Here is a 27,846-nt window from a genome sequence, read left to right as displayed (position 1 = left end):
TGTCTCTCTCTCTCTCTCTCTCTCTCTCTCTCTCTCTCTCTCTCTCTCTCTCTCTCTCTCTCTCTATCTGCCGTTATGAATATCTCCACAGCCATGTGGGCGGCCTATGCATGCAAGGGAGTGTAAATTATAATGGAGAAGATAAGAGCCTGGCAGGTAGTTCTGTTTCTTAGCTTGTGTACAACTCAGTTAGTTATGATCACTATCATCATCATCGCTGGTATGCAAAGGAACACAAAAATAGGTTCTTGGATTTTAGGACAAAACTCAACACCATGTACAGACTGTAAGTTTAGAGATATTTCAGCTGAGAGCAAAAGCATGTCTAAGTGCATTCCTGCTGTTCATGTCCCTTTGCTTACATATTCCCCCACCACCTTGAATTAGCTTTTCAAGGACAGAGATGTTTCTTGTGACAGTTACACTTTTCAGTTCTGCAAAAAAAAAAGGCTGTATTTGTGCATATTTGATTCCAAACTAACAGGTGTTAGTGCTAGTGCCTTCTTATCTATGCAGATTGCTATCTATGCACTTGACATTTCTCCCAATCACTTTGACCTCTGTATTCCAAACACATATAAAAAAGCAAACAGCTTCTTATAATAAAAACCCCAAGCGGCCACTGAGGAGGCGGCGACAGTGGCGGGCATCAATTCTTGAGCAACCTCCACTAGTTTCCCTCTTATCTACAATCTTCGCTCCCCTGGCTACGCTAACAAACCATGGCAGTGTGGTGGAAACGGTGGCGGATCAACGGCAGAGGAGGCAGTGTCGAGGCCAACCAGCTGGACTGAGAGGGGCTTTCATTGGTCAGACATGTGCACTGGACAGGCAGTAAGGACGACAAGTCTTGTCTGCCGAGGGATAACTCTGGGATGCAAAGGGTCCTCCGGATAAAAGGACTATTAGGCAAAGAGGCAAGACTAGGATAGGGAAAAGTGGAGGAGAATCCAGTTAATCAGGTTTTGGAATTGTTCCGTCCGTTGGGATTTGTTTGACACATCCAGTTCTGGTTGCTACTGACAGCAGGTGTGGCAAACATAAAAGCATGATAAACCAAAGACGATGACTGTTCATGACATCAGTAACCCAAACACAAAATTACCCGCATAGACAAAGGTTACGTTTGCAAAGCACAGCTTTAATATGGACACAACACACCCAAAGCACACCCACTGTAGCTTTGTGCTAAAAAAAACACGTCCCGAGCATATGCAACCAGATTCATTCATTTACTTCCTCACAAACACACACATGTACACACAAACACACTCATATACTCACACATGTAAAGACACTTGGCTAGACTTGTGCACACCTGTTTCTCTTTGGACCAGATATAAAAAAAGGAATTGACAAGAGCACCCCCACTCCACCCCTCCACCATTGCCACACCTATGCCTTTTCTCACTCCCAGCAGTCTGTCCACCCTCCAGCCCTAGAGCCAATTGAACCAACTAGGCCCCTAAGAAGCAGCTGGGAGAGAAAAATGCTTCATTTGCATGTGCTGTCAAACACATAGGAGGCATGTCCAAAAGCTCCAACTGCCAGGCAAACAACATGCAAATGACATTCAAATGATGAAGTAGGTTGAGAAAGTTCAGCGGGTGAAGGTTACAAGGCCTATAGCCTAATAAAAGGAACAAGGAATGAAAGGAGCATGTCATATGAAGACAGAGGTTTTTGGCAGTTTGATCTGCTCCACATGGGAGGTTGGTTCCCAAGAATGGAGAAACCAAAAAATCAGGTTCACAAATCTGTTTTTAAGCCCGCAACCTCCATACGTTATAAATGTTCTGTGTGTTGATGTGTGGCTAAATGTTCTGTGTTACGTAGCCTGTGTTCCATTGTTTCAGTTGGATGATACATTTGGAGATGAGATTGTGTATCTGTGTACTTTGTGTGTGTAGTGTCTCTGTGTATGTGAGAGTGTGTGTGCGTGTGTTCTGAGTGAGTGAGTACAAGTTTATCTGTGTGTTTGAGGCTGTGTCTGGTTGTCTTTCCTTCCTCACAGAAAGGCAGTTTACCTCAGCACAAGCCCTGCTGTTGGAATGACAAACTATGACATCACAATAGTAGAAACATTCACACTGCACACAATGGTTCTCTGTGAGGGAGCGGGAGCAGGGCGTGGCCAGCATGCACAGTGTCTTCATGCACACGAGACCAGAGCAACAGTCCCGAGCTGCTGTTTCGCCTTCTCACTGTGTCTTCATCTGTCTCTCTCTCTCCCTCTCTCTCTCTCTCTCTCTCTCTCTCTGTCTCCTTCTCTCTCACTCTCTCTCCTTATGTCCTTTCCCTCCATCCCCCATTTTTCCTTTGTCCCTCTCTCTGTCTGTCTCTGTTCCTCGTTGGCCCATGCGCTGGAACGCAGGGATGGAGGTGGAGTGGGCGATCATCTTGTAGAAACAGAGACTGTTCTCTTAGGCCGCCAAACAAAAGCCCAACTTAAAGGGATGCCTGTTTTTTGCAAGTCCATGCCCATGGTAAAAAAGATGCATTCACACACAGTATTCACATACATGGTAATGTTATTCAGCATAATCGCGCCCTCACACACTTACACATTACCCACTGTTCAACAACAGTTGCCCCTCCCGTCCTCATAAACCACTGGAGGTTGGGCCAAAGAAGTATTTAGACAGGACTCCGAGCTGAGTACTATCCACTTCAAACAGCCATAAAGGTTTACAGACAGTGGGAAGCAATACTGCACGTTGAAGCACAGTTGACATAAGAAATACGTATTTGAGAATGGCTGGATTTATGTAGATTACTAGCAAGAAACTGGAAGCTCTGTAATGGTGATAGCAGCAGCAGAGAGCTTAGGGAACTCAAAGGCACCTTTTCCTTCTGTACAAATGGGTCAAGAGGACACAACAAACACAGCAGCACACTACTGTGCAAACAGTGGAGAAGCACCAATGAAAGGTGTCTGAGTTCTGAACCAATAGAAATCCCACCTGTCCTTCAGTTTGTGTTTGAAAATAAACAGCACAAGTCGAGAATAAATGAAAGAGCGTTGCACATTGGGACTTCCATTCATCATTCATCTATCAAACCATCTGCCCCCGTTGTGTATTCCCTTCGTGTAGAGGACATAATAGTCTGTCATAACTCCATCTGTTTTTAATACAGAGGTGTTCATTATTTCCACAAGGTAGTTGCCTAATGGATGTATAGTGGCCTGAGGGATTTGTTTTGCCATTTAGCCTGTGGGTTCTGAGTCCTAAGTGTCACCTGACTTCAGATTGTGATTAAACTGACTTTGCCTTTTCTTTACCTTAATGTTTCAACTTTCACTAAATTTTAATATGACCGTAGCCGATTCTAAGATTGTCTGTCCTTAAATGACTGAATAGACAACTGAATACGAGCCAATGCCAAGAGATGGAAAGCCTGATTATTCCTACATTCCTATTCCACTGGGATTTTTGGACCGTGAGAGAGGGACAGAGGGAGAGAGAGAGAGCGAGCATCTGCTTTTCTTTTAAATTTGCCTATGTGAGGTATGAATACAGTACATTTAACATACTCATCGTTAAGAGATTCACTGGGGCAATCTTCCAGGAAAATATTGGATAAAAAAATGTAGTTGTCAAGCAACAATAAATAGACTAATTGAACAGTCAGAACCACATACACGGAATGCAAAACTCGACGCATAAAATTGTCAGGGTATGCCATCTAGTGGTCATATTTAACTTTGAAACTAATGCATACCAGTACACAATTTTGCTAAGTGTAACTATTAGAACGTATTTGCATGCATTTCAATGTGCAATTCAGTGATATCCGTGGGTAATGTATGTGTTTTTAAAAATGTATTTAAAAATGAAAGGCATAATTAAGATGCCTTCAATTACAAAAAACATAATGTCAACAGCATTTATATAGTTATGTATTGGAGAGATATCACGCAATATGGTTGTCTATTGTTAAATATGTTTAGTGAATGTGAATCTGAAATGAATCTATTTCATTGGTCACGTATTTTTTTTTTCAGTTTTATGTGCAGTTGTTATGGATACGGTAAACACGTGAGAGGAAATATGTGAAGAGGATTGAACTCTTTGCGCAAGTGCAAAACGACCACCAGATCTTGAGGGGGTGGGCAGCTTTAGCTCCCTTGGGAACTTGCTCGTGATGCCGTCACTCGATTGCTTGCTTGAGTTGCCAACGAAGTCGCGCGAACCGTCCTGGTACTGTTGTGGGGGAAAGGTCCAAACGGATTTTTAATACGATGTTTGGCGATACGAAAACTCACACGGCTACCGACGGACAGGTGATAAAACACATCATCCTAATATTCCATTGAATAGTTTTGACAGGTGTAGCCTACTGCCCGCAGAATGCATTATGGCGTCACAGCTAGTGCCCGATATGGAGCGTAATAACTGCACGTCCGTGGCTTGAAGTTTAGGACTAGCCTGTCAAGGAATGACATTCATCAGACCCGAAGCAACTGTAAATGTACGATTTATTCCAGCAGTTCTTTTGATTTACTTCTGTTTATTTTGTGAATGTTTATCTTTTAGATTCTACATTAGAGTAAAAGCACTGTCAATGCTAGCGTTAGATGAGATGGTGTACAGTTCCCTTTTCAGTGCGTTAGAGAAGTGGTAGGTGTAGCCAGGCTCTGCAATCGAACCTCCTTATCAATCAGCTGTACCTCTAGAACTCATCCCACTAATGTGCTGTCCAGCCTGTGTCTGAAGATTGTATATACATATGCAAGCTCTTGTAACGTACGTGTATGTCATTGTGTCCATCCATGTCTTTCATAGTGGATTTGTCACACCTGTAATCCGTCTATCCTTCTTATGGGTCTTTCCAGTGGCAGCACTGACAACAGGATTTGTCAGCAAGCTGAACCCAAACCAATCGCAGATATATGAGATCCAGAAGAAGGTAACTAACCTGGGCTGCGGAAGAAGCATGTGAGAGGGGCCAGAGCACCAGGTGTCCCTGCCGCTCTGAAAGGGTGCTGATTGAATGGAGGCCCCCAAGTTAAGGAGATCTGTCCAGCCAGGACGCAGGGATGACTGGCCGCCAACCTCAGAAAATAACCCTGTGCCCTCAAGCTCAGAGAGTGGTGGGTGGGCCAATATGAGAAAGCCTTTTTTTCTCCCTCACATTCAAATACAGCGTAGCACTGTAATATGAAAAAAAAGAAATACACATCTATCACCATCTACATATGGCAGCCTATAATAGGAGACACACAACATGCCAGGAGAGAAAAGAATGAGGAGTCTGCTTACCTCTTGTTAAGGGATTACCTGTGCTTGCTCAGGTGTGTGTTTCAGTCTGGTTTTGAGTCAAGCATTCTAAAGAGCTGTTAAACCTCCCTTCACTGTGAACTCATTTTACAGCGTCGTATAGCATTCAGTGTTTGCATAGAATTTAAAGGCACGTTAGTACACATGCTAAATAAATGATGAGGGTCGTGGTCGAAAATGAGGGTATTGCAGTTTCATGGCTTTGCTCTTTTGATCTAGTGGTGAAAAGGTCAAAGTCAGTGCTCATGTTACAATCCCAAAGGGATTATTAAGATCGTGGTGTGTTTATCTCGTTTTGTTCCTGGCGAAAATTCAATTTAAGCTTTTGTTTTCCAGTAGGCCATTTGGGTAGCCTGACGATGTCATCTATCTATAAATCCAGGAATCTCTGTGTGTCAGTCTGTCAGTCTAGGGCGTATCTCACTGACGGTAGTTACGTTAGTTATGAGATTTCGCATGTAGCTTACGCATGTCATGAACCTGTGCATCCTTGATTTTCAAGATTTTTGAATTCATAGTTTTCGAGATATTTGTATTTTACCGTTTCCCGTAGCCACTAATGGGTTATCGTTTCCCGTCCCGTCGGCACTATGGGTAGTGACGTCACAATCAAACAATATACGCGTAGTAACTATCCTGCCTTCACTCAAAGTTCAGAATACCGTTGGATAGAGGAGGTGAGGTCCGCATTCAAATTCTTCTTGGTGAACAGATACAGACTTTTGCTCAGGTAATCTTAAGACAGTGATTGATTTGATCTATTCGTTTATTTTTAAGCTTCTTTATATTAAGTTTCAAAGTAATGTAGCTTACGCATGTCATGAACCTGTGCATCCTTGATTTTGAAGATTTTTGAATTCATAGTTCGCGAGATAGTTCGCGCCTATTTGTATTTTACCGTTTGCCGTACGGTGCAAACCCATGTCACCGTTGTAGATTTTGATTGGCACCCAGCCTTTTATTCATACACTCTGACAGGTTTAATGAACACAGAGCAAAGGCGATCACACACAGTATCTTCCGAATGACAGCCTCTCCCAGCCAGGGTAAATGCAGACTGAGGTTTATAATATTGTTAACCTTTCCTGCACTGTCCGTCTCTGACCGTAGTCGGAGATTGCAGGGGAGACTGAATTCACTGCTCCAGGGTCGAAGTATCAACTGTTTATAACTTCGGGGTTAATTCCCGTACTCTTACTCTCTGCTGCTGGTTAGCAAATAACGCCACTGTATTCTTTGTTAGAGGATTTATTCACTACACACCGAAATAACTTTACAGCACATATGTTTTTCTCCGGTCGCTCACACAAAAACCATTCCACAGAATCACCTCTCTTCTCGCTCTCTCATCCTCGCTCTGCCACACCCACCCTGTACGTACGGCTCTTAAAGGAGCAGCACCATTTTACAACAATATTGCAATAATGAGAAAACAAAGTAGGCCTACAAACGAATTACAACAGATACATCGGGACACTTTTTTGTGAATGATGTCATAGTCATAGAACAGTCGTCGTCATAGATGTTACCCCCTACGGGCACTGCACTAGTCTATCTATAAATCCAGGAATCTCTGTGTGTCTGTCAGTCTAGGGCGTATCTCCCTGACGGTAGTTACGTTAGTTATGAGATTTCGCATGTAGCTTACGCATGTCATGAACCTGTGCATCCTTGATTTTGAAGATTTTTGAATTTATAGTTTGCGAGATATTTGTATTTTACCTTTTCCCATAGGAAGCAATGGGTTATCGTTTCCCGTAGCAAGTCCCACTGTGCACCGAAATGACGTCACAATCAAACAAGCTACGTCACGCTCAGAACCTATAAAATCGGAGGGTCAAACTCGATTGTCAGTTTTTGCAACAAGACAATAAAGTGGCTTATTATTTACACATACTGGAACAAGAAAACACAGACTACATACGGCAGTAAAACAAGGTGAGTTTCCTATAGATCAAACATGGTCTGAATGGAAACCATATGGGACCATCATACCTTTCAGAGTCAGTGGCGGCTCGTCCATAAGGGCGATTGGGGCGACGCACTGCCTATGGGAAAAGGAAGAAAAAATAAATAAATAAATAAATAAAATGATAATTCCTGATGTATAAATTCAATTGCACGACTACATGTAAATGTAAATTTCATATTTTTTTTCTGTCGGATTCTACTTCTAGACCGTCTGATATGCCTCTGTATGTCTTTGTCGAATCAGGTAACAGTCATTCAGTCAGCCTAGAGTCGTGATTCAAATGGCCCCGCCCCTTCAGGGCGATCTTGTGCGAAATGAAAATCACCCCAGACCTCTCCCATTGACTCCCATGTTAAATGCGTTTTTTTCACAAAACAGAGCTCTCAATGCATTCTCTATGGCTTCCGGGAGGGCGAGCCCCTCCAAGTCTAGTCATAAGTAAGCAACGCAAAAGCCTATGGTAAAACGCAATGAGGACGTCACACAGCTTCGACTGACGGTAGTTACGTTAGTTATGAGATTTTGCATGTAGCTTACGCATGTCATGAACCTGTGCATCCTTGATTTTGAAGATTTTTGAATTCATAGTTCGCGAGATATTTGTATTTTACCGTTTCCCGTAGGCACTGTGGCTTATCGTTTCCCGTAGCAAGTCCCACCGATTGTGCACCGAAATGACGTCACAATCAAACAAGCTACGTCATGCTCAGAACCTATAAAAGCGGATGGTCAAACTCGATTGTCATCTAACAGACAGGGAATAATAATCCATCAAAATATTGATATTGTTTATTAGTATAGCGTATTTTTACAGTACATTTCTGCACTTATTCGACTTACAACTTGGCAAACTCATTTCATAAGCATGGTTGAAATGTAACTGTGATTACAGCACTTATTCATGGCATATGCAAAACGCATGAATTTTAGCGACGTGAATTATGTCATAGTCATAGAACAGTCGTCGTCATAGATGTTACCCCAGCTGATGCGTATGGTCCTGGCATGTAACCAACTCTCATTACCATGTTAAGTAGTATATTGTAGTTTGATGTATTTGTATAAGAGTTAGCTTTCTATTCAACGTTGCCGGTTAGACTAGACCAGTGACCATGTGTTCATGGCATGCATCTACTGACGCAATGAGAGAGGTTTTCCGATGTATTAGTGTCCCGATGTATCTGTTATAATTCGTGTGTACTTTGTTTTCTCATTATTGCAATATTATAAACCTCAGTCTGCATTTACCCTGGCTGGGAGAGGCTGTCATTCCGAAGATACTGTGTGTGACCGCCTTTGCTCTGTGTTCATTAAACCTGTCAGAGTGTATGAATAAACGGCTGGGTGCCAATCAAAATCACAACGCAAGAGCGGAGTACTACACCGCTAAAAATGTTAGATAATATTGATAAGCCTCGGAGGCTTTCAAATTGTTCATTGCTTTCCCATCTGTTGATGGAGTCCACGAAATACGCGCAAATAAACATTAAAACATTTCTTAATGAAAAGGAAACATGCATCACAAAAATACTTCAGTGTAACCTGTACCTATGTGGAGTGCAAATATGTCTCGCTATTACACTACCCAACAGCTACACCTACGTCTGCTAACACTACAGAATGCATAATTCCTACGGGCACTGCACTAGTACTCATAATTCTAGTCAGAATATGAGTCTGATACTGAACCATTGGGCTGTGATTATGGGGCGTGTTTCAACGAGCCAGGGGGAAAAAATGCCTCTTCGCTCAATTGGATACCTAGAACCAATCAGAGTAGTATGACCATCTGATACATTCAAACTTTAACCTGATCCCGTAGGAAGGACGGCAAAAACATCTTTTCGATCGACAAATGCCTTGATCGCGTTTCTCTCTTCCTCTTTCAAAATGAATGCGCTGTCAATATCTGTTGAGATATGCCTGCTCACGTTACTAATTAGCAGCAAGGCTAACCCTAGCTACCATGCGTTTCAATGGATTTTTGGTGTAAGTGTTAGCAATGACCTAACAATAATGGTCTAGAACGCTTCAGTTAAGACATACAATCCTCTGCAACATTCGTGTTGCACATATACAACTAACCGAGTCAATGTAGACATAAAAAAGTCGTGTAGATAGCATAATTTACATAAAATATGTCCCACTTACAAGCCGGATACGCCGCCATCTTGGGAGGATTTCGAATCTACCGCTTGATCATCTGTCCATCATCGTATAAAGCCCGCCCTGACAATTTGATTGGTCCGGCTTTATCCATCCGATGAAACTCTCTCCCAACTAGCTCAGAGCCAGACCAAATCTCCCTGACCAAAAATGTTGTGGGCGGGGTTTGGGCTGGTATCGAGGCTACCATTTGGGTCAAATTACTTCAATTTTCCCTGCATTAGGTTGTGCAAACTGAATGTCTTTAGTTTTCCCTGCATCAGATTAAGCAACCTGCTCAGACTTTCTCATTCCAAATGAGACCAGGCACGTACGTGTGGTAGCTGGAGATGGGGTGGGGTCTCTGGGTGCCGTTATGCCTTGTACGAATGTCTTCACGTACAAAAGTGAATATGTGTTACTGATGCGCTAACTCACCCTTCCCCAGATGTGGAGGGCCAGAGTGATGGAGATCGCTCATGTAGACCTCAGGAGCGGGTGCTGCCTCTCACCCAGCCCAGGCCAGAGAAATCCTCCCAAACTACACCATGTAGGGAAAGACATCTGCCACATCCATCACACAACACTGCTCACCCTGTGTATGAAATGACTGACTTTTGAAGCAATACATCAACATGTGCCACATCACACACACTCACACAGACACACACACAAACACACACACACAAACACACTCTCACACACACACACACACACACACACGGCATTACTGACTTTTGAAGCATTACATCAACATGTGCCACATCACACACACTCACACAGACACACAGACACACACACACACAAACACACTCTCACACACACACACACACACACACACACACACACACTCACACACACACACACACACACACACACACACACACACACACACACACACACACACACACACACACACACACACACACACACACACACACACACACACACACAGCATTACTGACTTTTGAAGCATTACACAGAGATCGCCCTTCATACAGTTTACATTCATCCATGGACACTCAGTTTTATCCAGTGAAGTATACAGTACATCTTGCTGAATAAGTTTATGTTTATGTTTATGTTTATACCCCAGCATTGCTAAGTGTAACTTATGCATGAGCCTGGTTCCTTGCGTTGGTGGTGGTGTTTTATTTTTGCTTTTGCCAGCACCACCTACAGAAGGGAAAGTGCGGCGCAGTTTGCTCAATCTGCCCATGATCAACCCTGAGAGGCTGCGGATGGCCCGTGTTCTGGTGGACAAGGCTGTAAAAGTACTGTTGACTTATGTGTGAAGTACTGTTGAATTTCATTTTTATTTCCACAGATCCACACTTTTGTATCTTAACCGCCAACTTTGCATCCCCATCTTGTCAGATGCGGAAGATTTTCTCCATACAGGGCCCTTACCCTGTGGTCCGTGCCGCCCTGAGGGCAAGAGGGTGGGTGGAGCGTCGTCTGCCACGGGCCAATCAACAGGCGATGCGTCGCCATGGAGAGGATGGAGATGACACAAATGATGGCGATGAGAGTGGTGACGATGATGAGGATGACGGTGAGGAGTAGAGACATGAAAGCCCAGTGTTTTTCATCTCTCTTTTCTTCCTATTGCTCTGTCATCAGTGTCTCTGTATCTCTCATCCCATTTGTTTTTGTAGACAGTCCAGAGGAATCTGAGAAAGATGATCTTGATGATTTGCATAACCTGATGGTGAGATTACTTTGATCCTAGGTGGTACTAGGTTCTTTTAGTTGTGCACTTTGCCATAGCATAGTTATAGTTATAAAATAGCTTTCCAGGGTCCCCCCCTCACTTTCACTTTCTCTGTGATCACTACATTTTTGTGTTCTTGATGTGGCAAATTTTTTGGCATGTTATTTGTAAGTCACGACTGGTTAGGAATGAGTTATCATTCTTCTACTGGACGACACGGAGAGACACCATTGACACGCGCTCACTACGGAAGGAACAGATGATCAATCACTTTGCCAAGGCTGGAACCTTCACCACCAAGGTTAGCACAGACCCACAAAGTATCCCAGCCAAGGAACTCAAAGGGCACTTGAAGAGTGCATAACTCCGCCAAGGCTAATGGTGCACCAACGCCAGCAAATGGCGTCAAGGCCAGCAGATGTAAAAAAAAAAATGAAATGCTGCATCTCACAATGTTTCAGAAAATGAAAAAAAAATCCTGTAACCAGATCCACTCCAAAATGTAATAATTTTTGCATAATCCTGCTGAAAGACAGATAGACAGACAGACACAGAGACAAGCAATACTGAAAAGATAGCCTCCTTATGTCCACAGACATTTCGTCCTGTCATAATTATGACCGCCGCGCGACAGCGTTTAGTCTGAGTTTTTTTTCTGGTTATTTTTATTTTTTTCTGTTTGCCGATTTTCTGTCAGCCATTTCTGGGACACTGAAACACCGGGGTGCACGAAATTTGGTGGACATGTAGCCTTACTAGATTAGCGTGGAACCACTGATTTTCGTTTTGATCCGTTGCACCCCCGTCGGACTGAACCCCTTTTAAAGAGGGTGGGGCGATTCAGTTTTCTGTGAATAAGTCGAAAACTGTAGGGCTTAGGAAGACCACATTTTTTTGGTATGTTGGTGTTAAGAGGCCACGTCAATCATTCCACTACTTATACCACTTATTTCATGTATAACGCCACCTAGTTACAAATGAAAAAGCAAAAATGGAGTGTTGTAAAACATTTAAATTGTAAGTTGAAAAGGTCAGAACTGCACGAAATCGGAGGTGTGGGATCATTATGACACCTTCTGACTGCACGTTAAGTTTCGTGGAATTCCGTTCACGGGGAGCATGCAATAAATTGATTTATATGATTATACACCAACTGGCCTGTAGGTGGCGTGACACAGTTTTCTTCGAATATCCCGAGAACCGTAGGGCCTTGGAGGGCCAAATTGTTCTTGTATGTTTGTGTCAAGGGGCCATGTCAACCCATACCATAACCAGTCATTACATGTATAGCGCCACCTAGTTAAAAATTAAAAAGCAAAAATGAGGTGTTTTAATCGAATATATGTCAAAGTGCTCGAAAAATTACCAAATTTGCCAGGGACATCAAGCATGTACCCGTCCATCTTCGGTAGAGTTTTTGTCCATGGATGGAGCAAAATGGCTCTGTAGCGCCCCCTAGAACATTGCAAAAAACCCTGCGCATTGGGGTTATTTTGGCGTAGCTTGACGGAATTCGGTATACGTCTTCATCATGCTTGGACGCACCAAAAAGTCTCTTGACACCATGGTGGCAGGTCCACAGGAAGTCGGCCATTTTGAGTGGAAGATGCGTTTTGACGGTGTTTGCACACCTCGCATCTGATCAAACTCCTCCGACAGCTTTAATGGTAACGCCTTGAAATGTGGTCCGGCTACTCTTCAGCCATGGGTGACTAAAAGTTATATTGGATTTTCTCATCAGTCGGAAGGTGTGGGCGTGGCAGACCCTCAAACTTTGCCAAGTTGTTAGTGCTTGCCACAAAACACAAAGTCTCTTATAACTGTTGCGTACATTGTTTGATCCAGACAATGTCTTAGGGTGGACGCTGGATCCGGCCCGAACGCGTACATATGCCTGACTGATATCACCTATAGTGCCACCTGTTGGTGGTTGGAAACTTCACTTTGTTTCCACACCTCGCATGTGATTGAACTCCTCCTACAGATTTAATGGTAATGCCTTCAAACGTGGTCAGGTTACTCTTCAGCAATGGGGAATTAAAAGTTATGAGTCTTTTACAAAGTTTGAAGGGTGTGGGCGTGGCAGACCCTCAAACTATGCACTCTTCACAACTCCAGTCACTTATAACTTATGCATATATTGTCACAAGTGCACGAAATTGATAGTGGTGGATCATTATGAGACCCTCTGAATGCAAGCCAAGTTTCGTGCAATTTTGTCCATGGGGGGCCATACAATAATTATTTTTTTATGTGACTGTACACCAACTGGCCTGTAGGTGGGCTGACACAGTTTTCTACGAATATCCCGAGAACTGTAGGGCTTAGGAGGGCCACATGTTTTTTGTATGTTTGTCTAAATGGGGCCATGTCAACCCATCCCATAACCACTCATTTTATGTATAGCACCACCTACTTAAAAATGAAAAAGCAAACATGAGGTGATGTAATTGCAGGTATCTCTGGCTGACATGGTCAAAACTGCACCATAATGCATGGTCAAAGCTGCAACAGATACACACACACACACAGTAGACATATGTACGCATGCACAAATAATTCCTTTAATATATAAAAATTAAAACACAAACCAATTTACACACACAAAAACACATAAAAACACACAAACACACTGACAACCATGACTCATTCTGTGCCAAAACCTACTGAACAGTTCGGCGGTCATATTTTGTAACGCTTTGCGTTACGTCTAGTTTTCATCCTAATGATCCCAATGACCACCATCCTTCTTTTTGCTCATTTGCCCACACAATGCATTTCATTCTCCCTCTCTCTCCATCTCTTTCTAGGTGGGTCTGTGTGTGAACCTGAGGAACCTGCAGTGGTTTGACGCAGCAGACCCAGATAGCTTCTTTCCACGCTGTTACAGACTGGGTGCTGAGGATGAAAAGCATGCATTTGTAGGTCAGTATCTTCATCTCCCCTTTACACTTTTTAAATCCCTGACAGTAACCATATTCATAGGAATAACTCCTTTGTCATATACAGCACACCACAGCTCTTTGTCATTTTTTTGTCCTTTTAAGAGGACTTTAGGAGAACAGCTTGCGCAAGCCTGCTTCAATTCATAGTGGAGAGAAGTCGAGGGGAGTGGGGCATAGGAGAAGAAGGTGGCTCAGCTTGTGCAACTGACCCAGCACGTTCAAGTAAGAGGCAGACATTTTGTGAAGATTTGGAATGCTGTATCACAGTCAATGTTTGCTACTGCGGAATGTGAGATTTGTGGGTGTGGTTTCATAAAATCAACTACAGAGCAGAACCATTTTCAAAGAGTGCCTTCATCTCCACAGCATCTAAGAAATCCTGTAAAAGGCTGGCCATGTCATTGGTGAGCCCTAGAATCATTGAAAGCGCTTTGCAAGTATGCAAGGACTTCATTGAAAGCCTGGAACACAATGACATAGACATATCCATGGAAACGCCACCCATGTTGACAGACCAGCAGTGGTCGGAGTTCATTCACAGCTACTACTTGGTTGTCCAGTGGGTGCACTCTTCTTTTACCTTCATAATAAGAGCCTTCTTGCTCAAAATGTCTACATTACTGTGTCAGCTTGTTTCAGATGAGTCATTGTGTCTACTACTCTCTCCCAGTGATGGTGCTGATGTTGAGGGCAGTGCTAGTTATGTGAGTAGTTGCCAGGATACGCTGCAGCAGCTACGTGAGGTCTGTCCACAACTGGACACTGATGGTGTCCACAACATCTGGATCGTCAAGCCTGGAGCCAAGTCCCGTGGCAGAGGTGAGCTCCCTATCTGCACACAGATGCCTATAGACCATAAGCACTGCAGTCCTTGTTTTACATCATTGTAGTTTCTACCCTTTTTCCTCAGGCATCATGTGCTCAAAGCGCCTGGATGAGATACTTAAGCTGGTGGATAGCGACCCCACTCTGATAAAGGACAGTAAGTGGGTGGTGCAGAAGTATCTAGAGCGCCCTCTGCTGGTTCACGGTACTAAGTTTGACCTGCGTCAGTGGTTTCTCGTCACTGAATGGAATCCCCTTACCATTTGGTTTTATAAGAAGTGCTACCTCCGCTTCTCTACCCAGCCTTACTCAGTGGAGACCATGGAAAAGTAAGTCAACCTGAGATCCTGAGTGTTGTGATACTACCATTGAAGGTTGCAATCTTTCCCATGCGGTCTTTCATTGATTTCACATAGACTTTACTATGACTTTTCGCAGCTCTGTGCATTTGTGCAACAATTCCATTCAAAAGCATTTTCAGCCATCGATGCAGCGCCACCCCGATGTTCCGGAGGACAACATGTGGTCATGTGACCAGTTCCGCTCCTACCTGACGAGGCAGGGGCTGGGGGCCAAGTGGGGGTGTGTGGTGGTCCCAGGGATGAAATCCGCCGTGGTGCATGCGCTGCAGACGGCACAGGATCTGGTGGAGTCGCGGCGAGGCAGCTTCGAGCTGTATGGAGCTGACTTCATGCTAGGCCGGGATCTCAGGCCGTGGCTGCTGGAGATTAATGCCAGCCCTACCATGGCTCCTTCCACAGCTGTCACAGCCCGATTGTGCACTGCAGTCCAGGAGGACACACTGCGTGTAGTCCTGGACCGGAGGTTTGATCGCAGTGCCCACACAGGAGGCTTTGAGCTCATATACAAGCAGGTGAGGTGGAAGTAGAATCTGTTAGTAAAATGTTTCTCAAGTAGGTTTTAGCTACATGAATCGACAGCCAATCATTTTTTTAAAGATTTTTATACTTGATATTATGGACAGTGAATATTGTTGTGTCACAAATGAATGTATTATCAATAAGAATTAGATTTGCAGGCTCTTGCTTTGACCTACTCCACATGTATATTCTACCTGTAGGCAGCAGTGGATGTGCCTCAGTATGTGGGAATCAATCTACTCATTGAAGGGTCTCAGATCAGGAAACCACGTCCTCAAAGGCCCTCTGAGCCTCTCTTCATCCCGCCACCTCCACTGCGGCGTCGCTCACCACACAAAGAGAATGAAGAAAAGACTGAGAAACCACCGCCTCCTGGCACCAAGAAGTGGTTCAAGTCAGTGGTGACAGACACATTAAAAAATGCAAGGGTGCCACCATCACCGGCACTGGAGAGGCTTAGAAGACAGGGGACTGGAGAGGCACAGATATTTCCTCACCACATCACCATCGCAGAGAACTTGAAACTGCCGCCCAGGGTGCTAACTCGGTCCCTGGATGTGCCCTTAAGGAAGGCATTCCTCTGTGGACACGCAGTGAGGCCCAGATCAGGGCGGGCTCATGCTACGGAGTTTCCCCAGTGTCCTGCTCTTCCTCTGGAGGTGTTCAGTCTTCATGATCCAGACAGGGGCCCAACTTTAGTGGTTCCCACTCCAATTATCCCACAGGCTAGTTTCCGGTACCAAACCTTCTCCCGACGCCAATATAAAGGAGTCACCTGTGCTGGCCGGAGCATGCATAAAATATGATTGTGTTCAGAGACATACAACTTGTTTAAAATAACTTTGCACATATATATAATAACCACTGTACCTCACAATAAAGTATCATGCATTCAAACATTTGTGAAATGACTCACAATTATTATTTAAAACCATGTGAATTTATGAGACAAACTCATTTAGTAAAATATTAAGGAGAACACACAGCAAATATTCCTCTATAGTTTCTACACACAATATAGTTAAGTTATTAATATTGCATACAAATATAGGAAATATATAGTAATATAGGAAAAGAAGATGTGTGTGTCTGTGTACTCAATTATATTTGCGTGAGGGTGTCGGTAGTATAGTTGGTTTGTGTATGAGGGTGTCTGTAGTAAAGTTTATATGTGTGGCAAACGTTCTGTTTACTTTGGCCTACCCAATCTTTTGGAATAGACCGATGTTTTTGCCTCTCCACTGGCCATTCTCCCCAATATTTATCGTTTGCCAAATTAAAATATATGAATAAAATTACAGGCGCAAATATATTGGCAGTTAGACAAACAGTAGTATTACTTTTTACTAATCTCATACACACACTCTTAAAAGTAAACTATATTTGAACAGTTGACCCCTCTTGCAGAAACTGGAGGTCGTCCCAGCACGTAAAGCCGTGAGGACAAGGGGCTCACGAAATCAGTGAATGCAGACGTAGTTTTACGTATATTGACGTATGAGTCCTGACGTTGCTGTGCCGCCGCTGTAGTCTTCTGAGTTAACAAGGAAAAGATGGCAGCGTCCGTGTGTCGAGCCGGGAGTGCTGTAGGGCGAGTTCTCGCCAAATCTCGTAGCGTAAGTTAATTGTAATATATTTCACTCTCTAATGATCCGTGCTGAATCATAGCTTGGGGATTTTTTCGTCCCACCAACCGTTATATGCTGGTGACTGTGTCTAGCAGGCCGAACTGTGTCCGGTAACTTACTGCCAGCTAACGCTAACAGCTAGCATAGGTTAGCTAAGGTACCTAAGGACAGTTTCAATATACAGGAGCTGACATGTTAGCTAACTGGCTAGTGGTTTTAGCCAAGTAGTTGTCGGGAAGGTCAATACATAGAGCACTCCAGTCATCAGCGTTGTTGAACATTCAGTGAAAGCACCACATTTCTTGTGGTCGTTTGTGTTATCTTCAAGCATTTTATGTAGACGATGGTGTTTACAAGGTCATGTAGAATAATTTCCTCGTCCTGTTCTCGGTTGCCCTTTCACTGTTTGCTAATAAGTTAGCTAGGCTGACGTTACCAGATTCACGACTATGGTGATGAGTACGATCATTCAACCAACATTTAAGTCCTAAGGTTAACAGATCATTTTACACACCCTCTCGTAACATCAAATGTCATGTTGGTCTGTGACGATGAAAGTGAACAATCGGCTTCTACTATGTCAGTGTAGCTAGTTTTGAAGTATGTAATTTAACTGCAGTTCAGTCGTTGTTCACGTGGATTGTTTGCATGAAAGTAATAGTTATCCGTCTCGCATCATATTACTTGAACCGAACTGAACCCTGTTTCCCAGCAGCGTTGTTTTGTTACTATCAGTCTGAGCATATCTTTTCATCCTCACATTTGATTCACCTCCAGTCACTTCTACTCTCCTTGAGACGTGGCCAGGCTTCAGTCTCATATGCTCAAAGCATCTTGGGAGCGCCTGACACTCGTTTGTCTTCTCTTGAAAATGGTCTTCGTGTGGCATCTGAGGAGACTGGACAGGCTACATGCACGGTAAGTCGTGGAACCAATGTAAATATGATGGACTGTTATAAGGCTATTACATAATAACTAATGCATATTTACAGATCTAGCACATTGCCTTTTTAAAATGATTCAACACTACATGCATGTTTCATGCAGTTATGGTAATGTATTTGAAATTCATTTTCACCTAGGTTGGACTGTGGATAAGCTCTGGGAGTCGCTATGAGTCTGAAAAGAACAATGGTGCCGGGTTTTTATTGGAACACATGGCTTTCAAGGTAGCTACACACCATTATCCTTGAAGTCTTTGAGAAACACTGATTGCAGTCCATATGCATTCCACTAACAGACATTCACACCCCTAGGGAACAAAACAGCACCCTCAGAGTGCCCTGGAGGCCAAAGTCGAGGCTATGGGGGCCCACTTGAGTGCATACACTTCCCGGGAGCACACCGCATACTACATGAAGACCCTCTCCAAGGACCTGCCCAAAGGTAAGATAACCAGTACGCTGGTTTCTGTCTTCCCTTTTAAAGAGGGAAAAAGGGTCAAATGTTTTTGAAGGTTCAAGCCATCACGTGGAAGAACTGAAAAATGCTTAATATTTGGGAACAGTGTGGACAATAAAGCAGAATGTTTTAGTTTTTCTTTTGAGGTTGCATATCATATTAAGAGCAAGATCCTCTGCTGAGATCCTCTATGTTAAACCATCTATCTATTTCCCACTCTCTACATGTATACACACACAGCTGTTGAGCTTCTGTCAGAGGTGGTTCAGAGCAACTCTTTGAGTGAGGCTGAGCTGGAAGCGCAGAGAGGCGTGGTGCTCCGTGAGCTGGAGGAGGTGGAGACCAGCCTGCAGGACGTGTGCCTGGACCTGCTGCACGCCACCGCTTTCCAGGGCACCCCACTGGGACACAGCGTCCTTGGGCCGTCCATCAACGCCAGGTACACACAGCTACTGGTCAAGTGTAGGAATGTTCAGGAATGGTGCGGGATGGCCACGCTATTTCATCCTATTTTGCAAACACCATGTATACCTTTGATTTACACCTGCCTGAGATCTGATGAAAATGGACACTAGACTACTATAAGGGTTTTTCGGATGCTGAATATAACTGCTGTGTGCATTTGTCCTAAACCGAACACTAAGCTGTCCAACTCTTATTTGCTTATTGTGTATAGTTCAGTGATTTACCTTCATTCTTTGTTGTATGCACTTGTGGATGCTTGTGTGCGATTATTTATTTGGTTTGTCTCCTAACAGAACTCTGACTCGCCAGGACTTGGTGGAGTACATCAACAGCCACTATAAAGCTCCCCGTATGGTGTTGGCCGCAGCTGGAGGTGCCATTTTCCCTACCCTCCATGTTACTCCCTCAATTGAAGTGCCCCTCTGCCCTGATTTGAGATATTGCAGTGGGCTGTTGCAATACTCTAGGTTTGACTGTGTCCTCCTCCTTGTCTGTGTGTGTGTATGTAGGGGTAAACCACGATGAGCTGGTGGGTTTGGCCAAGAAGCACTTGAGCGGCGTCTCCTTCGAGTACGAGGACGATGCCGTGCCAGTGCTGTCACCCTGCCGCTTCACAGGAAGTGAGGTTAGAGGTGCCATGATCACGGTCCCTAACACAGTGACACCCACTGTGTCTTCCACATATCTAACCCCTTATTTCTTCTCCTCTGCCCACCCCACAGATCCGTATGCGTGACGATGCCATGCCCCTGGCACACATTGCCATTGCGGTAGAGGGAGCTGGTGCCGCCAGCCCAGATTGCGTGCCCCTCATGGTGGCTAACAGCATCATTGGCAGCTATGATGTCACTTTTGGTGGAGGAAAGGTAAACTTTGTGTGTGTGTGTGTGTGTGTGTGTGTGTGTGTGTGTGTGTGTGTGTGTGTGTGTGTGTGTGTGTGTGTGTGTGTGTGTGTGTGTGTGTGTGTGTGTGTGTGTGTGTGTGTGTGTGTGTGTGTGTGTGTGTGTGTGTTGACTGTTGTTGTCTCGTGTGTTTTTGCATGCGTTTGCGTGTGAAAGTCTTTTGGGCCTGTGAGAAAATGTGAAGCCACATTGCTCAACCAACAGAGAAAATTGTCCCTGGATGATTTATCTTGTTAGGGAGGTTATTTTGTGTTTGTGTTTCATTTTGAAGACAAGCTAATTGAATATTCATGAATGACCATATGCATTCTTGATTTATTCTAGCTTTTAAAGTATGATGGGAGATGAAATTGAGACTCATGCAGTGATTTTCATGGCTGGAAGTTTTCTTAATCTAAAAATAGGTGTTTTGTTTGATTTACACCCAATACAGCCCTTCCATGAAACAATCACCAGTAATAGTTGTAAATACCGATTATTTTGTGTCTGGCTCCCATCCCATAGGTACAAACACCCAGACACCTTTGAGCAGCTATATTATCATATTCCTTCGTGTGTGTGTGTGTGTGTGTGTGTGTGTGTGTGTGTGTTCTCATTGGGTCCATGCTGACCTTTGGCCCCTGTGCTTTGCAGCACCTCAGCAGTCGTCTGGCGCGGCTGTCCGCTGAGCTTGGCCTGTGCCAGAGCTTCCAGGCCTTCCACTCCACTTACAGCGACACGGGCCTGCTTGGCATTTACTTCGTCACCGACAGAAACAACATCGAGGACATGATGCACTGGTCTCAGAATGCCTGGTTGGTGTTGGTTGTTTTCATTTGTTTATGTAAGAAAGAAGAAATGCATTTTTGTTCTCTCTTGTGGTAGAAAAAGGATTAAGGTTTAATTCCCTCATGACTTGTATGTGGTTGCTTGTGTGTGTGTAATGATGATGTTTCAGGGTTTTCGTTATGACAGTCTATTTTTTTTACACGTCTTTGCTGAAGGTAAAGATCTTTCTTCTCTCTTTGCAGGATGAACCTTTGCACCACCGTCACAGAGAGTGATGTTGCCAGGGCCAAGAACCTCCTCAAGGCCAGCCTGGTGGGACAGCTGAACGGTAAAAATGTGTATACATCAGAAATAGATATATGCAGATGCAGTCTCTCTTCCTCTCTCAAACTCTTTCAGCCTCCTGCATTCACTTCAGTATCATGCACACTTTCAGTCACACTCTCACATTCAAAAACACAGGATCCATGTTGCTAAAATAGTCCTTGCTCTCTGCACCACTTCTTGACCTGCAGGCACGACTCCCATGTGTGACGACATCGGAAGGCACATTCTGAACTACGGCCGCCGCATCCCACTGGCTGAGTGGGATGCCAGGATTGATGTGAGTTCCCCTGTCTTCTACTCACTCTTTCACAGTTCCCCCTGTGACTCCCATTGGCAACCATGGAGTCTCTGTGACCTCAAGTGACCCTGTCTCTGCACCAGCTGGCCCTCACTAATCACCTCCTCTGTATTGTCCTCGCAGGAAGTGACGCCGAGGATGGTCCGTGATGTCTGTTCCAAATATATCTATGACAAGTGTCCCGCTGTGGCCGCAGTTGGTGAGTTATGATTCATGCACCAATGAGAGAGGACTGTGCTCATGGAGAAGAATCATAAGAGGACATGCAAAGAAAGGAGTTTATTTTGGATCATTTCATTTCATTATTTATTTTTTCCAACCCTCTGTGTTTTTCTCTCCAGGTCCTGTGGAACAGCTGCCGGACTACAACAGAATGCGCAGCGCCATGTACTGGCTCCGCTTCTAGAAAAGCCCTGAAGACCAGAGTGTTTGTCCTCATGTTTGCCGTCAAGCTCACACTGTTTCTCCCCTTCTCTCTCTCTCTCTCTCTCCCTCTGAAGCCCTCCTAGTCCATCCTCCTGATCCTCCCCCCCCCCCTCCATATTATCTAAGAAGGGGAGGCTTTAACATCAATAATTTAGTCTGTGAATGAAATAAGAACAATAAGTTCCCCTTTTTGTTCCTGCCACTCATGTCTTTGTCTGATGGCAAAGCAATGAAACAGAACATGAAGTAGGGGTTATGTCAAGCATAACAAGTTCAGTTGTTTTTGTTTTGTTTACCTCATTATAATGATTGTATATCCTAACAACAGACTTGATGTGGTCATAGAGAGTACGTTCATTTAGAGCATCCTGAGAAGGGAGAGAGAAGAGGACATGTGGTACATGCTATACACAGTTAACAAAACAAAAGTGATCAGGGCACTGTACCAGTTTCACACGGAGCCAAATTATTTATGAACTGATGTTTTGTTTCTGTCTTCTATTGTACATAACAGAAGCTCTCATTCCGAATTCCAATAAAATACCTTAGAATGGTCATTGTCTGAGTGTGTCATTTGACTTTAAGGCCATGACACATATGAGAGATAACAAGTCAGTGAAATGCAGTTTCCTCTGTCCTCCACCAGAGGACCTAGAAAAGAGGCATACAAACACTATGTTCCCTTCGCTAACCAAAATAAATCACTCCTGGAACTGAATGTGCGTTTAACCTGAAATACCTGTGCTAATCTGTAAAGGGTCCTGCATACTAATGTGTGTTTGAGTGAAGATGGAAGATGGTTATCACCTGTCTTCACCTCAATTCATGCACTGCTACCACACAAGCTGGATGTACATTTTAAATGGAGACAATTTATTGTAATTTCTTCTATTGAGTCATACTGTGGCATTTATAGTGAAAGAGGGGTGAAGAAATAATTAAGGTGCAGAGATGTAGAAAAGCTCTTCAACTAGTGTACGGTACCAATTTGGCATATATTGCTTAGAAATGAAAATTAAATATATTTTTTAACGAATAAATCAGAACGGTCAAGAAGTGAACAGCCTGCAGATGCGGTCAGTCAGGACAGTGATGACCTCAGCCATGGCAGACGACCACAGCTGCTCTAAAGGTAACAAACATTAACTGGCAGCTTGTTCTGCTAATTCATTCAGAACCTCTCATTAGTTTTTCTTTTGTGATGTGAAATGATGTGAGATGGAACTTTGGTAGATCAGATTTGAGGGTCTGACACGCCAGCACCAAAAGGCATTTTATGTTGTTGATACACCATCAGCACACTGACTCAAGAAGTGAACGCACAGACAGCAACTTGGCTCCACTGAGTTGGATGGATTTGACAATGCCAGCAGGACAATCAGTGCCTGAAGCTAGGCGACATCTTGGAAGTGTGATGCTGACAGCATGGGCTCCAAGGTGTTAACTTCCTATCAATGTTATTGCACGTTTTTATGTATATATGTAAGTATGTATGTATTTATGTGTGTGTGTCTGTTTGTGCGGTATGACAATATGTTTATAATTTGGGGTCGCAAAGGGTGTAGTGAAACTAAAGTTAAAGACCAAAGGCTTGTCTAAATTACAATCTTTTTGTATAGTTAGTATTAAATTAACTCATGCTTTCCTGTTTTGCCCTTCAAATCTTTGTCCTTGTACTGTGGGGGCTTTTATCTCTGAAATAATTAGCAAGACGTAGCTGCTCTATTATAAAAACCATTCATTTATTGACATAAAAGCCTCAGCGCAGTCATTACTTTCATGTTGAACATTTATTAATTGGACCGATGGCGCAGAAAGCTAATTAGATACATTTTTCACAGCGAGAAAAAAAAGGAGGCCTTTAGATCATGTTTCAAACACTAACTGCAGCAATGAACTGATTTCTTTACTCCTGTACTCCAGATCCTGTGGTATCTGTTATCATGGGTCACAACCGTGAAGTTGTCACAGAGGCCAGGCTGGTGGTTGGATATCCTGCCTACTTCTATTTGAGCCCCCATAGATAAAGAGAATAGAGAACTTCTCCTGAGGCCAGGGAACAATGAGTGGGTGAGCGTTTCTCATCTGCTCTGACCTGGGGGGGCGGGGGGGGGGGGGGGCTGAGTCAGTTATGTTCTTAAGTCGCCCCCCTCCCCACACGCTCTCACACACACACACACACTCACACACACAGAATAAAGGGAAGCGACATCCAGAGTCCCAAATATGTTCAAACTCTAACCTGGTGCCGTGGGGCTGAGAGGTTACATGGGTGATGGGGCTCATGACGTGGGCATGACTGTGTGTTATGTGGTGAGTTGTTGGGGAAGTGTGTGCGTGTATGAGGGGGGTTGGTATCTCTTTTTGGTTTGGCTTTAGGCCTTTGTGTGTCTAGGAGTGGAGAGTCCTTATCATTACTTAGATAAGAGGATAATGTCTTGATGTTTGGAGCGGGAGGAGACCGAGGAAACACAAGGGACTCGTCCCTGCCTTGTCTTCACTGCTCAGCGGGACAGTTTCCACCACTCTTCCTCTTTCTACCCTTCCTTCCCTAATTGCCAACTTCCATAATCGCTCTCTCTCTCTCTCTCTCTCCAGATGCACCAGGTCTCATCTGTTCTTCCACCCTTCTCTCTGGCCTTCTCCTTTCATTCACAGTTTAGACTGAGAGGACTGATCTAGGGTCAGGGGTCACTGTATATCTCAGAGGTGCGGCTTTACTTACGTTCTTTCGTGTTTTGTTTAGCTGTCATTCATTTATTACCATTTCTGCAAGCAATCAGGTAATGAGGATCAAACATTAAAATCTGACGTCACAATACAAATTGTTCAAAATGAACAGGCTGACACAATCTGTTTATCATATAATCAGAGGATTGCAATCTTGTAAACATAGTACGGCTACATATTGTAGATATTATTGCCATCTGTGCTGCATTAGCCATCTGTGCTGTGCTGTGCATCTGTTTAAAAAAAAAAAATGTATGTGGGATAAATTGTTTAAAACCTGAAAATGAATTACCACACTTCTGTGACAAACTGTGACCACGTGCAAATTGGCCTTTACAGAACATCATGGTGTCACCTCTCTGTGACTAAAGGACCAGGGCAGAAAAACAAGGGCGATGTCCATAGATAATGACGCAAATGTTCCCCGCTACTATATGACAGCATAATATGCAGTGATAGGCAGATATCAATGAGCGTTCATGTTTAGATCTTGAGATACATAAAATCTCATTCTGAGTCGTCACAGGAAAGCAATGTGTTTGGGGGGGGGGGGATTGGGGGTTGGGGCTCCAATTACTTCAATAAGTAAGCGGACATGTGAAAACACATGGGTAATTACCACAATTCATGTCTTTTTAGACAGACTACGGTTCTGAAATGGTACAGGAAATAAAACGTGATAGAGGGCACCACATAAGGAGACAAAGAGGAGACAAACAGGGGCAGGGGGAGAGGTGGAGAGTTGGGGGGGCAACGTGACGGTGGACGGAAAGACGTAGATGGAACGAGGGAGACAGAGAGAGTAAAAGACAGAGAGAAGAGGGTTGTCAGTGCAGTAAGCAGCTTCTGTCCGAAGATTTGCCCTCACACTTGGATTGGCAACTCTGATAGAAGCATTAACGGACAAATCCACTGAACACCAAGAGACACACGGCGCTGGACAATAAGAGACAAGAGTCCACAAGGTCAACAGTCTTCCTCCAAAATCCAAGGAACGTGAATGTGTGTGTGATTGTTCGTGTTGGGACAGAGCTCCAGTCAAGTTGAAATATTGGGTAAGTGTTGAGCATAGAACACTTCATGCTTAATTTAATTCTTAATTAAATGAAAAAAGTGATTTTCATGCTATTTACAGAGTCAAATGTTCTATTTATTGACATATCCCGTGGTGATGATGATGAAGTGTTCATAAAATCAGTTATGGCTTTGCTGAAGTAACTGATTAACTTTTGAGAAGTCAACATTGCAAAAAGACTTACAAATTGATTCCACTGAAATTTCAGTGCCGTGGATTTCTTTATGTTTTTTATGCTAAATAGATTTTAACGTTTAATTAGGCTGCTTTATTTTAGGAGTTTAGTGACCCTTTGCTTTTCTTTCATAAAATATTTCTGTATACAAAACCAGAGCGAGCACATACAATTCAGAAAGAGATTATCATGGTTGTATAAAACATTATTAACTTTGTACGTAGCTTTCATGATTTCAACACAGCTCTAGTTAAACTAATTGTTTGCTATCACACTCCTCTTCCAGTAACATCAGACCTCTCTGTGCATGTGTGTCTGCAGACTCCTTCTCTATTAAAGATGCGTGGTGCGGGACTCTACCTGCTGTTGCTGATGCTGCCCTGCTGTGCCTGGTGCCAGCCGCGAGGCGTCAGCAGTCAGAGTGTGCGACTGGAGGAGGATGAAGACACCCCAGTAGACGGGGACGTGATGACTGTCAGCATCCTCAACCGGAGTGGGATCCTGGCATCCCTTCTGTCCCCAGACTTCCAGCCCACAGTCAGGAAAGCAAGGGCTTCCCGACCGCTCCCACAGTTCACAAAGAAAGCAGCCCAGGGATCGCGTTTCGCCCTGTCCCTGGACGTGCCCACCAGCATCCTCAGTGTCCTGATAGACCTGGCCAAGAACCAGGACATGCGAGCCAAAGCAGCATCCAATGCTGAGCTGTTGGCACGCATTGGCAAGAGGAAATAAAAAACATTGCTTGTATCAGAGGGGGCTGGGAGCAAATCAATAGTTTGTGCTGATTATATGTATGTTTTGAAATTGTTTGGGAGCCAGGTACACATATTTTCTGTTGGATTTCAGAAGGATTGGCACTAGACATGTTTTTCTCTTGTTTTGGTTCCCTTTGCTGTATTTCATTTTCCTATCAACAAATATGTAAATATTAAGATATATGAATACTAGAGTCTCTTGATTGTAACTTGATTGCATTGGATAATTTATATCTGTCAAATAACATGAATTTTAATGATGGAATGTGAGAATACACCACTATGTTTGTATGTGCACACTGGACTTATATTATAAAATTAAATAATTTAACATCATCTTGTATTGACGTCAATGCGTTTTAATTTGAGGCATCATAAACCCTATTTGAATCTACAGGATGAGATAGAGGGCATGAACAGATAAGAAAACGAAGACATGCGGATATTGTTTTCCCTCTTGAATGCAGTCATCACCGATCTGTGTTGATTAGGCACTCTAGCAGATTCTGTTATGTAAACACCACAATCAAACATTAACACTAATGGGAAATATTTAAATGGTCCACAGTTATACATTTAAACCTAAGCTCATTGTCAATCAATCTATCAATGTATGTATTTGATCAAAAGGGACAGTGTACATTCATGAACATTAAAATGTAAATGCCCAATTATAGCCAAAAGGTCCCCCTGCCAGAGTGAAAAAAGGATATACAACCTAAAAAAGGTTATAAGGTAACATTGTAATGTAGAATTCAGCGTTAAGTGTGATACACTTAACATATTATTCTGATTAAAAATAGCTTTAGGCTATAGATTTCCCTCAGTGGATTAAATAGGTCAGTGGATGATATAAAACAACATTAACCGAGTCATATCTTACATAGGAGTAGAATTCATACCTTGGACTTTGACTAAAGCTATTTTTAACGGTTAAGTATAAATAAAAGTGGTATGAGTCACCGCTCCAAATGGCCTCATTTTTGGGTTCAATTTGCAAAGTGGCCCAGACCTCGTCTGTCAACTGCGCTATGGCTCTCTACGCTGTTCCCTAAGCCCTGGGGCCATATAATGTCCATCGGTGTGCTGGAAGACCGAGCAGCCACAGCAAGAACACGATATTTTGCCATTT

At 43.5% G+C, this 27,846-nt stretch overlaps 2 protein-coding genes across 2 annotated transcripts; both read left to right on the top strand.

Annotated features, from left to right (window-relative positions):
* The first annotated feature begins 4,179 nt into the window (after positions 1-4,179).
* ttll3 (tubulin tyrosine ligase-like family, member 3) lies at positions 4,180-16,604 on the top strand. Its single transcript, XM_080845731.1, has 14 exons — positions 4,180-4,285; positions 4,838-5,095; positions 9,848-9,949; positions 10,570-10,673; positions 10,777-10,954; positions 11,058-11,110; positions 11,286-11,414; positions 13,924-14,038; positions 14,161-14,280; positions 14,425-14,617; positions 14,729-14,877; positions 14,969-15,212; positions 15,322-15,757; positions 15,965-16,604. Exons 2-14 carry the CDS (start codon positions 4,996-4,998, stop codon positions 16,568-16,570), a joined length of 2,529 nt encoding a protein of 842 aa, XP_080701857.1. The 5' UTR covers positions 4,180-4,285; positions 4,838-4,995; the 3' UTR covers positions 16,571-16,604.
* A 641-nt stretch (positions 16,605-17,245) lies between these two features.
* Positions 17,246-22,534, top strand: uqcrc1 (ubiquinol-cytochrome c reductase core protein 1). The gene is made up of 13 exons (XM_080845732.1): positions 17,246-17,380; positions 18,170-18,310; positions 18,475-18,561; positions 18,649-18,778; positions 19,034-19,232; positions 19,552-19,631; positions 19,768-19,883; positions 19,981-20,124; positions 20,794-20,954; positions 21,171-21,256; positions 21,444-21,532; positions 21,677-21,752; positions 21,895-22,534. The coding sequence occupies exons 1-13, from the start codon at positions 17,318-17,320 to the stop codon at positions 21,957-21,959; spliced, it is 1,437 nt and encodes a 478-aa protein (XP_080701858.1). The 5' UTR covers positions 17,246-17,317; the 3' UTR covers positions 21,960-22,534.
* The last annotated feature ends 5,312 nt before the right edge of the window (positions 22,535-27,846 follow it).

Source organism: Sprattus sprattus (assembly GCF_963457725.1).
Source record: "Sprattus sprattus genome assembly, chromosome: 10".
Taxonomy (NCBI): Eukaryota; Metazoa; Chordata; class Actinopteri; order Clupeiformes; family Clupeidae; genus Sprattus; species Sprattus sprattus.
Note: the sequence above shows the minus strand (reverse complement) of the source record. Positions and strands in the feature narration are given on the sequence as shown.

Bases quoted from the DNA above. Each gene is read 5' to 3' on its own strand.
- ttll3 (XM_080845731.1), top strand. From the start codon at position 4,996: ATGGAGGCCCCCAAGTTAAGGAGATCTGTCCAGCCAGGACGCAGGGAT. The intron at 9,950-10,569 runs GTAGGGAAAGAC...TGCTTTTGCCAG, and splicing joins ATCCTCCCAAACTACACCAT to CACCACCTACAGAAGGGAAA. The intron at 10,955-11,057 runs GTGAGGAGTAGA...TTGTTTTTGTAG, and splicing joins TGACGATGATGAGGATGACG to ACAGTCCAGAGGAATCTGAG.
- uqcrc1 (XM_080845732.1), top strand. From the start codon at position 17,318: ATGGCAGCGTCCGTGTGTCGAGCCGGGAGTGCTGTAGGGCGAGTTCTC. The intron at 18,779-19,033 runs GTAAGATAACCA...ATACACACACAG, and splicing joins CTCCAAGGACCTGCCCAAAG to CTGTTGAGCTTCTGTCAGAG. The intron at 20,125-20,793 runs GTAAACTTTGTG...TGTGCTTTGCAG, and splicing joins TCACTTTTGGTGGAGGAAAG to CACCTCAGCAGTCGTCTGGC.